The sequence below is a fragment of the Chrysochloris asiatica genome, unplaced genomic scaffold (genome assembly GCF_000296735.1).
Source record: "Chrysochloris asiatica unplaced genomic scaffold, ChrAsi1.0 scaffold00022, whole genome shotgun sequence".
Lineage (NCBI taxonomy): Eukaryota > Metazoa > Chordata > Mammalia > Afrosoricida > Chrysochloridae > Chrysochloris > Chrysochloris asiatica.
In genome coordinates, this window is record NW_006408540.1 from 13,835,178 (window position 1) to 13,848,955 (window position 13,778).

The following is a 13,778-nucleotide window of genomic DNA, read 5'->3' on the forward strand; positions in this document are numbered from 1 at the left end:
CTCTGGCTGCACTCCTTCCAAATCGGATCTATTGGTTCTTTTGGCAGCCCATGACATTTTCAATATTCCCCTCCAACACCACAATTCAAAAGCATAAAACCTTCTCTAGTGACTGTTCCCTCCTGACAATATGTCCAAAGTATGAGAGATGAAGTTTGGCCATCCTGGCCTCCAAGGAGCACTCTGGCTGCACTCCTTCCAAATCGGATCTATTGGTTCTTTTGGCAGCCCATGACATTTTCAATATTCCCCTCCAACACCACAATTCAAAAGCATCAATTCTTCTACAAACTTCCTTATTCACTGTCCAGCTTTCTCATGCATATGAGGTTACTGAAAATACCATGGCTTGGGTCAGGTGCAGCTTAGTCCTCAAACTGACACCTTTGCTCTTCAATACTTAAAAAAGGTCTTGTGCAGTAGATTTGCCTAATGCAATACGCTGTTTGATTTCTTGACTGCTGCTTCCGTGAGTGTTGACAGTTGATCCAAGAAGAATGAAATCCTTGAAAACTTCAATCTTTTTTCCATTTATAAGAATGTTGTTTAATGGTCCAGTTGTGAGAATTTTTGTTATCTTTACATTAGCCTACAGTGCCATACCAGGACTCATAAATATATATATGTGTGTGTGTGTGTGTGTGTATGGGTGTGTGTGTGTGTGTATATATATATATTGTTGCTGTTATGTGCCGTGGAGTAGATTCCAACTAAGAGCGACCCTAAACAGGGTTTCCAAGGCTGTATATCTTTACGGGAGCAGAAAGCCTCACCTTTCTCCCGTGGAACAGCTGGTAGTTTGAAACTGCTGACCTTGACGTTAGCAGCCTGATTCATAACCACCACGCTACCAGAGATATATATACACAGACACAAATATTTATGAATGGATTAAGTGAGAATAAATAAATAATAAAAACAGGCTTAATCTAATTTCATTTATATCTTAAAATCAAACTCTGTATATAAGTTTGTTATATATGTTTGTTAAGTCAAAAAATATTGCTACACATGTCTGCAATTAGCTGCAGACAAGTTCTCTGAGTAATACACTTGTATCACTCTCATTAGGGTGTCTTCATGAAAAAAAAGAACCCAAAAAGGAATTATTTTTTGAAAGCGTAGCATGAAGGTCAGCTAGCTCAAAGAGCTGATCTTTCTATCAGTCTTTTAAGTAAGATCAAAGCTAATGAAGATGATTTCATGGAACGAATGGCAACCAAGGACAGATCTTAGATTTACAATACAAGCCAGAGAGTAAGGTTCAATCAAAACAGAGGCTTCTGAGGAGATCTTCTGAGTCAGTTAAATTCAAGGCAGAGAAGTCAACACAGAAGGTTATGACACTGATTTTGGGGACCCCAAAGGGATTATCTTGCTAATATTTTCTCCAAGGACACAGGACAATTATAGTGGTTTATCAGGAAGTGCTGGTATGGAGTTGTAAGATAAGCCCTGCACTTCTAACTGCAAGGTCAGCAGTTCAAACCCACCATCACTCCTCAGAAATCCTACACAGGGCCACTAAGAGTCGGAACCAACTCATTGGCACATAACAACATTAGGAAGTTTTAAGAAAATGGGAGAACTTGTATTGGTGAAAAAAAGGCCAGGAAAGTTGCACTGAGAAATTCTTTTTCCATGATGACAATGCACCTGCTCATTCAAGGGTGGCAATGGCTATTCTAAGATGATTTCATTGGGAAACCTTCGCCATCCACCTTACAGTCCTGATCTTGTCCCTTCACACATTTTTTGTTTCTAAAACTCAAAGAATATTGAATAGGAGCACGATTTGAGTCCCTGAGGAAGCCCAAACTGCCATGTTGATGTGGTGTAGCTGAAGAGCGCAACATTTCCAGAAAAGAGTGAGAGAGGTGGAAACATCAGCTTCAAGAATATAGACTTAGATGGAGGATATGTCAAGAAAGAATACCTTCACATTTTGATATTTTTGCTTAATAAAAGTTTCTGGGATTTTGTAGCACTATTTTTTGACTTACCCTTGTACACTGTTCATTTGCTTAGATTGTTCTCAAAACACATTACACATCAAATAGTAAATTGTGGTTTCTTCTGGGGAAGAGAACAGGATTAAGGAATCAATGAGAAGAAAGAATTATTTATGTTTCTGTATTACATAACTTCCTCTTTAATTCACATGTTGTTGTTAAGTACTGTTGAGTCAATTCGACTCACAGAGACGTTGTATAGGGTTTCCACGGAGTGACTCGTGGGTTTGAACTACTAACCCAGCAGTTCAAGCCAACCTTGTGGTCCAATGCTTTAATCATACTATAGCACCACACCAGGGCTTCAGCATTCATAAAAAATGAATATACTTGTATATGAAAATGATTCTTTCATTTTTTTCTAAACTATCTTATTTTAAAATATTTGACATATGCATAATTAAAACATCCATAAGAACAGTGTACTATTTTTAAAAACCATCTGTATAAAACCAAAAGCCAACATTTACTCTACAGCAAAGATGAGAAAATTAGGGGCAGGGAAACTAGAGCACTGGAAATGGAACAACCAGAGCAAAACTAAAGAGAAGGTTGACGCGATATGAAAAATGTTAACTAATGTCACTGAACAATTTTTGAGAAAACTGTGAAATGAGAACCAAACATACTGCTCAAACTTTCACCAAAAACACAACATTAAAATTTTAAAATACAACAAATTAAACCAACCAAAAACACAAAACCTAGAAGTTAATGCCACAGGTTAGACAAGATACTAACAAGACTACTATCACTGGATCTACTCCATGTGAATCAGCTGTTTACCAAACTCACAGCCATAGATTAAAAAAACACTGCTGTTGTTGTATGCTGTCACTCAGTTCCAACTCACAGACAGCCTGTATAGGGTTTCTGAGGTTGTAAATCTTTATATGGAGGCAGAAAGCCTCATCTTTCTCTTGCAGAGTGGCTGGTGGAAGGGAGGCTGGTGGATTCAAACCACCAATCCTACAGTTAACAGCCCAATGTGTAACCCACTAAGCCATTTATTGTTTCTAAAACACTTGTTGCTGCTGTTAAGTGATGTTGAGTCGATTCCAACTCATAGCAACCCTATATAGGGTTTTCAAGAAGCAGCTGGTGGGTCTGACTGCCGACCTTCTGGTTCGCAGTCCAGTGCTGATCCTACATGCTGTACCAGGAGTCCTAAAGAACTGTTGTTGTGAAGTGCCGTTGAATTGGTTCTGACTCATAGAGACCCTGTATAGGTTTCCAAGGAGCGACTGGTGAGTTTGAACCACTGACCTTGTGTTTCAAAGACACTGCAGTATACTGCTTTATCCCACAGTGCCACACCAGGACCCCTAAAGAATTCAAAGCCTGGCTAATGTAATACAGTAAGATTCTCACATATCAGCAAGAGTATTCAACATCATCAGTGGGAGTCCAATTACTTGGGTTCAAATTTTGTCTCCATTATTTACTGTATAAAGTCCTGGTTTATGATAAGCACTAGACAGTGAACTTTAAGGTCAGTCATTCAAACATTATATATGCTCCTCAGACACCTTATACAGGGTAGCTATGAGTCAGAAGCAACTCAACGGCACTGACAACAATATACCTAAAAATACTAAAGTGAAGAAAACTGCAAGGATTTCCGTCTCGCACGTAAGAGAATAGTATGATCTCTTCATTTTACATGTTTAATGCTTCTCTCCAGGCAGGCCAGGAGGTATAATTGTACAGAGACTACCCACATCACAAATATAAAAACATTCCATTTAGCATACTCCACAGAAGCAACAGAGGTTCCAACTGCACATCGGCAAGGTTGTGTGGACCTTCTGCAGCAAAGATATGGAAAACTGTACAAAACAGATTAAGAAGATGGTTCTGGAACTTTGAGCTTCAGATAAAGGGATACATAAGTGGAATGAGTGCTTACTGGGAGAACAGAGCTGAACAGACTCAAGAAAGCAGGTGACTTCTGATTTGGGACACCCAACACATAGCAAACCATGTGGTTGTCGGATTCAAAATGAGCAATACCAGTCCATTTCAGCTCATTAATGCCTAAGATATGGATGTTTATGCATTCCATTTCATTTTTGACAGCTTCCAATTTTCCCAGATTCATACTTCATACATTCCATGTTCCGATTTTCAATGGATATTTACAGGTGTTTCTCTTCATTTTGAGTTGTGCCTTCATCAGCAAATGAAGGTCCCACGGGCTTTTCTCCCAAGGGCTTTACTCCATTTGCGTCAGCACGGTCAACTTTACTTTGAGGAGGCAGCTCTTCCCCAGTCTCATTTTGAGTGCCTTCCAACCTGAAGAGCTCACTTTCTGGCACTATATCTGACAGTGTTTCTCTGCTATTCATACGGTTTTCAGTGACTAAATATTCGGAAGTAGTTCATCATTTTTTCCTCCTAGTCTGTCTTTGTCTGGAAGCTCATCTGAAACCTGTCCACCATGGGTGACCCTGCTAGCATTTAAAATACTGGTGGCATAGCTTTCAGAATGAACGGAAACCATAATTAGTGAATTGGAAGATAATCCTCTCAATAATAATAAGTTAGAAGAACAATTAGAAAAAAGAATGAAAAAACTCCAAAATCTAAGATTTATATGTGACAACATGAAGAGGAATAATCTAGAGGTAACTGGAATTCAAGAACAAAGACAATGAAACCTACAGAAAAGATAGTCAAAGAGCTGCTGGAAGAAAATTTCCCTAATACCAGGAAAGATAAGCTGAATGAACCCCAGGCAGGATAGACTCCCCCCAAAATCACCTAACATATCTTAATCAAAGTCTTCAAAATCAAAGACAAGAAAAAAATCCTGAAAGTAGTTTAGGAAAAACTAAAGTTCCCAACAAAGGAAAACCAATAAGATTAAGCTCTGATTTCTTAGCAGAAAACATGCAAGAAAGAAGGTAATGGGAAAACACACAAAAAACTAAAAGGAAAAAAAAAACCTGCCACCCAAGAATCTTATACCCAGTAAACCTGTCCATCAAATATGATGGTGAAATGAGAACACTTACAGATAAGCAGAAATTAAAGGACTTCATAAAAGCCAAGCCAATGCTCTGAAATGAGTTATTTGGACTGAGGACCAACAACAGGTAACAACAATCAGAGATTTACATACATGGAAACAGTATACAGAAGTCAGTCCAGAGTAGAAAAAAATTACAAGATTGAACACAGGGTATCAGAGATGTCAGTATACAGGGCTGTTGCAAAGAGAAGGGAGGGAAAAGTAGTTACTGAGTTCCAGGTCATAAGGAAGTCAGGCAGATTTCAGGATAAACAGACTATTCTTAAATGAGGAAGAAATTAATTTACAGGGTCAACTCAAAGAAACTTAATTTACCTTCAGATCAAGAAAAGGAAAATCCAGGAAGAATTTAGAAACATTAAAACTACAAAGAAACTGACCAAACAAAAAAAGCACACGCAAAAAAATGAACTCAGCACAGAAAAGCATGAAGAACAAAGAAACCAGCAGCATCACCAACAACCAAAAAAAAGAGCAAAAAGACTGCAATCAATTCATGCCTATTGACAATTACACTTAATGTCAATGGATTAAATGCACCGGATTAAATGTACCAGTCAAGAGACAGACAGTGGCAAAATGGCTAAGAAAACAGGATCCTTCAATATGCTGTCTGTAAGAAACACACCTTACAGACAATGACAAAATAGATTTAATATTAAAGGATGGAGAAACTATATCAAGCAGGAGTGGCAATATTAATCGCTAACAAAGTAACTTTAAGGCAAAAACGAACATAAGAGAGACAAAAGAGGACATTACCTCATGTTTAAAGAGGCAGTTGAACAAGAGGTCATAACCATAATAAATATCTGTACTCCCGACGAAAGAGCCTCAAAATACATAAATCAAACTCTAACAGATTACAGAAATAAAGAGACAATTCTACAATAACAGTGGGAGATTTTAATACACCACTTTCAGAAAAGGACAGAACAGCCAGAAAGAAACTCAACAAAGACACAGAGCAACGAAACAACACAATCAACTGGCTCTCATAAACTTGAAGGGAGCATTCAACCCAACAACAGCATAACATACATTCTTTCCCAGTGCAAACGTAACATTCACCAGAATAGACCATGTGTTAGGTCACAAAGCCAATATCAAGAAAATTTAAAACATCAAAATACTACAAAGCATCTTCTCATATCACAATGCTATGCAATCAGAAATCAACAACAGGAAGATCAAGGAAATAAAACCAAATATATGGAAAGTGAATAACACTGCTTAAAAGCAACTAAGTAACAGAACACATAAAAACAATCCAAGAAACAAATGAGAACAAAAGCACAACATACCGAAAGCTTTGTGACACACCAAAACCAGTGTTAAGAGGGAAATTTATAGCAATAAACACACACACCAAAAAAGACGGGTAAGGCAAAATCAACACATTACTGCAACATCTCCAACATTAGCAAAAGACCAGCAAAGTAAGCCCATAGTCACCAGGAGATAAGAAATAATAAAGAAAAGAAATAAATGAACTAGAACATAGAAAAACAATAGAAAGCATCAACAAGACAAGAAGCTGGTTCTTTAAAAGGATTGCAAAATATTGACAAATCTAACAGAAAATAGGAAGATGACGCAAATAACAAGCATAAGAAACCCCAAGAGTGATGTCACAAAAGAACCAACAGAAATTTAAAGGATAATAACATAATACCACGAAGAGTTGTACTCCAACAAATTTGAAAATCTAGAGGAAATGCATACATTTTTAGAAAAACACAACCTACATAAAATAGCACAAAATGAAGTAGAAAACTTGAACAGATCTATAACAAAAGAAGAAATTGACCATGTCATTAAAAAACTCCAAACAGAGAAAAAGTCCAGGCTCAGAATAGCTTTAATGGTGAATTTTGCCAAACATTTAAAGAAAACCTGACACCAATTTTATACAAACTATTCCAGAATACAAAAAAGGATGCAAAACTTCCAAATACATTTTATGAATCAAGCATAACCCTCATACCAAAACCAAGCAAGGACATCACCAAAACATAAAATTACAGACCAATATTCCTCATGAACACTGATACTAAAATTTTCAGCAAAATTCTGGCCAAGAGAATTCAACAATATGTCTAAATAAATAAATAAATAAATAAAACAGCATTACCAAGTGAAATTCATTCCAGGGATGCAAAGATGGTTCAATACTAGAAAAATAACCAGTATAATTGGACATATGAATTTTGAAAAGGAAAAGAACCACATGATTTCATCGAATGATGCACATAAGGCATTTGACAAAATCCAGCATCTATTCTTCATGAAAATCTCTATTTGCAGATGATATGATCTTAGACATAGATCTTAGACATAGATTCAGGAAGAAAATTAATGAAACTTATTGAAGGACCCAGCAAAGTGGCAGGGTATAATATCAATATACAAAAAATCAGTTGTATTCCTCTATACTAATTAAGACAGCTCTGAAAAGGAAATTAGTAAAACAGTATCATTTACAATAGCCACCCAAAGGATGAAATTCTTGAGAATAAATCTAACTAGATAAATAAAAGACCTATAAAAGAAAACTACAAAACACTACCATAAGAAACCAAATGAGGTTTACAAAAATGGAAGAATATATCATGCTCATGGATAGGAAGCCTTAACTTTGTGAAAATGTCAACACTACCAAAAGCATTCTATACATACAATATAATTCCAATCCATATTCCAAAATCATTATGGAAAAAATTATCACAAACTTTATATGAAAAGGAAAGAGACCTCAGATAAGCAAAGCACTGCTTAAAAGGCAGGACAAAGTTGGAGACCTCTCACTCTCTGATCTCAAAAAATGCCACACAGCCATAGTGGTCAAAACAGTCTGGTACTGGTACAATTAAAGATATATAGATCTTTATGTATGGAACAGAATTGAAAACCCAAAAGTAAATCCATCCACATACAGTCAACTGATTTTGACATACAGCCAAAACCCATTAGCTGGAGAAGAAATAGTTTCTTCAACAAAGTGGCTGGCAAAACTGGAAATTCATTTACAGAAAAATGAAACACGACCCATATCTCACACCATAAACAAAAACATACAACATGGATTAAAGATTGAAATGTAAAACCTAGAACTATAAAGACCATCAATAAAAAACGAGGGAAAATATAGGGACTCTAATACATGGCATACATACACTATCAACACATTACAAAAAATGCACAAGCAGTAAAAGACAAAAGAGATGACTGAGACTACCCAAAAATTAGAAACTTATGTGCATTAAAATATTTTGCTGAAAGAATAAAAAGTGAAAAAAATCCTCTATATTAATAAAGCCTAGGAAAAAAATTTTTTGCAATGACTTGAGACAAGAGACTAACATAATTTATAGAAAACTAAAACACCTCTACAAAAAAAGACCAGCAACACAATTAAAAATGGGCCCAAGAAATGAACACACACTTCACCAAGAAGACATCCAGGCAGCTAACAAATACATGAAGAAATGCTCTTGATCATTAGCCACTAGAGATGAAAATCAAAACAAGGAGATACCATCTCACATCAGCACTAATAGCTAACGTTCAAAAAAACAAAAAACAACAAGTATTGGTGAGGGTGTGATGAAACTGAGACCCTCCTACATTGCTGGTGGGACTGGAAAATGGTACAACCACTCTGGAGAATGATATGGCTACTCACTTAAAAGAAAATTGGAAATACAAATATGACCCAGCAATCCTTCTCCTAGGTATATATTCACAAGCAATACAAGCCAGGACACGTATGCATGCCGATGTTCATCTCAGGACTATTCACAATAGCAAAAAGATGGAGTCAGCCTAAGTGCCCAACAACGAAGAATGGATAAACAAACTTTAGTACATACACACAATGGAATACTATGCAATGCTGAAGAATAACAATGAATTGCAAAACACCTCATAAACTGGATGAACTTGAGGACAGTATGCTAAGTGAGATTAGTCAATCACAAGGACAAATATTGTATGAGACCACTATTGTAAAAGCTTAAAAAAAAAGTTTCCAAACTAAAATAAACATAATTTGATGGTTACCAGGGATTGAAGGGAGGGAAGAGTAATTCACAGGCTATAAGATAAGACACATGTTAGCTTGGGTGATGGGAAGGGCAATATACAAGAAGAGGATGGGTGGCAGAAGAATAATGAAGACAGTTGAAGATACAGGGAGCATCAGTCTCAATGGCCCTGAGACCAGAAAAACCAGATTGTGCCCAGATACCACTACCAAATGCCCTGAATGGGCTCACATTAGAAAAAGGTCCTGGAAAGAGTGACATAATGTGTGAAACAAAACTCAAAAACTTATTTTTTTACCAAAAGGCCAGGCTTATTAGTCAGAGAGACTAGAGGAACCTGAGACTGCAGCCGTGGACCACCCTTCAGGTCTGGAAAGGAACACACCCTCTCTTTCAGTGAAGCAGTAGATAGGTATATAGGGGGAATAACAACACTAATAAAATATGCTAACGATGAATGATGGGAACGGTCCATCATTCAAAATCAAAGGGGCAACATGTACCTAAGGGCCATGGCGGGAAGGAACAGGAAGGAGGATGGAAGAGAAACAGGAATCACAGGGAGAAAAGGGATGACTGTTGTTCCAGAGGGGATTGCAATCACGGAAATGAAACCAAGTATATTATTTGTTGAATGGAAAACTGATGACCTTGTCTGTAGACCTTCACTCAATTCACAATAAATAGCAAAAATAATAATAATTAATAGTAAGGAACCCTCATGGTGCTGTGGGTTAGGTGTTGGACTGCTCACCATAAGTTCTGTGGTTAAAATCACTCCTCAGTAGAAAGATGAGGCTGCCTGGTCCCATACAGGGTCCTTATGAGTCAGAATTGATTTGATGACAGTGGATTTGGAGTTTGGTTTGGTATATGACTTCAGGCAAGTCATTTAACCACTGTCTCAGTTTCCTCATTGTAAAATGGGTATGGCAGTGTTTACCTGATACAGTTAACATCTGTAAAGTCCTTACAACAAACAATATCTGAAGAAAACTAGTAAGTTCATTTTGCTAGATAAAAATAACTAAGAAAATACAGATACACATTTTGGAATTCAGCTAGAGCATCACCTCTTTATCCAAAGGCATAATTAATCTCTCTGCGCACAAGAAACTAAGTGCTTTAGGCATAGTAACCCTAAGTATGTATATATACTGAACCACAATGTAAAATGTGTTTCTTATGGACAGAAGAGCTCAAAGCCACTCACTTGTGTGTACCAGTGAGTGGTTTAGACTATGTCCTCTGTTGCCACATACCAAGATGAAGCCTCATCACATCCAGTTTGACAGCTATGGGATCTACAGCAGGACTGTCATCTAAGAGGGCTGCACAGTGAGGACACTGTCTGTTTTCAAACATTAGCAGAGACATAAACATTCTGTTCTAGAACAAATTCAAAACACTTTCTCCCCCTAAAATATCTTCTCTATCTTTTCTAGATTCAACCCACATTAATTATTAACATGTTTTAAATTGAGACAAAGCAGTCCTTACCCTCAATTTTTTTTTTCCTCCTAGGACAAGAACATGTTGATTTTAAGGCAGCTAATTCCAAATTCTTACTTTTATAGGTTTATTTATTTACTTTTTATTCTGTCAGTTCAATGTCAACACAATACAAACAATTAGGAAATTATAATGCCTTACAAAAAGGAGAAATCCATTTTTATTAGTTGTAGCACCTATGTTTTTAGGATAAAAGCATGATGCATCATGGTTGGCCCATTAGAGGTAGATATTGGAGATTGTTGTTGTTGTTGTTGTTAGGTGCCATGGAGTCGTAGCGACTCATAGCGACCTTAAGCACAGGAGAACAAAACACTGCCTGATCCTGGGCCAATCTCACCATTGTTGCCACACTAGAGTCCATCTATGGCTTATTATATACAAATCAACCATATTTAAAATATTTTAAAGCTTATTATTGTTGTTAAGTGCTATCGAGTCAGTTCTGACTCATAGCAACCCTGTATAGGGTTTTCAAGGAGTGGCTTGTGGGTTTGAACCTTGTGGTTAGCAGTTCAGTGCTTATTCTACAGTGCCACATATCTACAAAATATTTTTCCCAGTAAACTGAGTCCTACAACATTTACACCATTTCTCCCATAACATACTTAACATTCCTTATATATCCTAATTAAAATACTTTTTATGAACTCAGAAAATACATAGTCACAAGAAACTCTGGCCCACCACCGCCCCGCTGCTCCCACTCTCCGCCCAAAAATATAGGACTAGAATTTATTTTAGATACTTTACTCATTATCTCTTGGAATTTTTTTCTCCAAATTATATTCTGAAAACAGTAATATGTACATCTTGTATAAATTCAATGAAGAGAGCAGATCTGGAAGCCTTTCAGTGTAATGCCTTCATTCTATAGACAATGAAATTCAGATCTAAAGAAGTTGTTGAGTAACTTCCTCAGAGTCACATGCTTTAGACTGAAATGATGGATGTTACATGACAGCCCACAATTATAAATGTTAATTAACTACACATATTAAAACTGTATAGAACTATAAAATTACATATAAGTACTACAGCCACCATTTCTACACAACTAAACACCATGTAAGAAGACACTCTTAGTATGACTCAAGAACTTAATACTTTTTCAAAGTATTTTGAAATAATTGTTTAAGGAATTTGCTGTTTAGTTTCATTTTGCAGAAAAACAAGCAGAACCTCAAAAGTGCTACTTCCTTGTTAACATCAAAACTAAGGATAAGATTCATAATTTATAAATGAACTGGTCCTTAAAACCTAAGAGTACAATATCACCAAATCTCTAATTTAGAAATTAATTTGGAAATTTTTACTTTAGTATAAGTTTCTTTTATTGTCTTTTGAAGTAAACATTAAGTGAAGAAATCATAACAAATGATATACAAAAGCCCAATCATACCTGTTGTTCATCCTCCATGACGTTACTAGCAAATTCAAATACTAGGTCGTTCTGTTGAACAACAGCAGCCATAATAAAGCATTCCCTTAGAGCCACATAAGAAAAATTCCAAACAGGTCCAAGTATCAGGCAGCAGGGTCCAGTGACTAATTTAGGTTAAAAAAAAAAAAACAAAAAAAAAACCCACAGCTAAGTCTGTCAAGTGACTCTGTACCCAAGTTTTCTTTAGGCAAGGTGCTTCAAATGTTCTTGCTTCACTGATAATTATATTCAAACACAGGCAATTTTTCTCCTCTGGAGCTTCTGGGCCTAAAACAGAAAACCTTCAGTTAGTTATGAAAGAGTAATCATAACCATTTATCATAACAAATATAGAAGGCAATATTTCCAAAGTACTTTTTACCTTGTTGTTAAATAAAATCAACATGAGAAATGAACACAAGCCTTTTTTTGAACACAGGTCTTTTAAATATTTCTTAGATATTCTTTTAAGATTTAATTCTCACTAAGATAAAAGTACCTTTCATTACTATAAATGAAGCCAACCTCAGCCCCCTGCTCACGTTAAACTATGGTTAAAGTACTGAATATTAAACAGATACACACATACAAAATTTAGCAATATTAGTACATTTGTCATGGAAATAAAAGCTATATAAAGAGGGCAAACCACCTATTGAAATTGCTGCTCGATGAATAATTTAAAAATATGTATATATGTCTTTAATAGACAACACTCCTATTGGGCCTAGTATACATGTGAATTTAAAATCTGCTTAAATGTCTAATACACGTTAAGTTCTTAAGTACTATTTTAACAGCTTTTAAAAATAAGCAGAAAATAAAACAACCCATACTTTCGGTTCTCTAGAAAGGTTTCTGGTAAGTAGAAGGCTCTAAGAGTTACCATACTTAAGCCTGTCTTGGGTGGCTTCTCTTCTAATGCAATGAAATGTATCCTTATCTCTAGCACAAGCCTGCAAGCAACAGGAAGGAAACAGTACTTGACCACGTCATGGCAAATTAGAACATGCAGAGAAGTGCACTTTACAATAGGCGAAAACCAGAAACGCAACTTCAGAATGAAAACAATTTGAGAGCGAAAGGAGATACACTTTTTAAATATCTGCCAACAATGTTTGTCTATTTAAAAAAAAAAAGGAAAAAAACTTGAACTAAGGATTTTGCCACAGTTTTATTAAAACGGCATCATATTGTCATGGTCACTAATATGACATGAAAACAAAAGGTAAGAAAATTATCACAAAAAGTAACATTTAGTTCTTAGAAATATCATCTATAATTTTAATATGAATAAATCAAAAGACAATTCTAAGGAAAGGATGGGCTACTACTTTCCTAATAATGTTAGCAGACAAGTTCAGGAATGCAGTTCATCTGATGAATCAGTTGCCTTTCCTTCAAAATTTAAATCCGGCTAGTATGTGCTATGCCAAATCTGCAACTTGGTAATTTCAGTAAAGCCAATTCCCGATATACACATATATTCTGGGCACCATGGTTCATCCTGGCAGACTGGTTTCCCAAACTAAGAATCAAAATCTAATCAAATCTTATAAAAAGTTCCATTTAGCCAGTATTTCTACTCACCATTCTAACCCCATAATTCCCCAAATCCATCCACTTTACTCCTTTATATTCAGAGAAGACAAATCACAAACCACTATCAGGATGATATTTTAATTCATTCGGGTAGTTTCTGAGCAGTTCAATAGATCGACAGGGAATAAAAAGCGCTTTGACCTAAACTG

The 13,778-nt window shown here is 36.1% G+C and overlaps 1 protein-coding gene across 2 annotated transcripts in view; it reads right to left on the reverse strand.

The window, feature by feature from the left end:
* The window catches only part of ELF1 (E74-like factor 1 (ets domain transcription factor)), a 70,299-nt gene extending 58,221 nt beyond the window's left edge, over window positions 1-12,078 (reverse strand). For both annotated transcript variants that reach the window (XM_006837604.1, XM_006837603.1), the window contains exon 1: window positions 12,007-12,078. In XM_006837604.1, the coding sequence (XP_006837667.1) occupies window positions 12,007-12,078 (72 nt within the window). The remainder of the gene's footprint in view (window positions 1-12,006) is intronic.
* Between the last annotated feature and the right edge of the window lie 1,700 nt (window positions 12,079-13,778).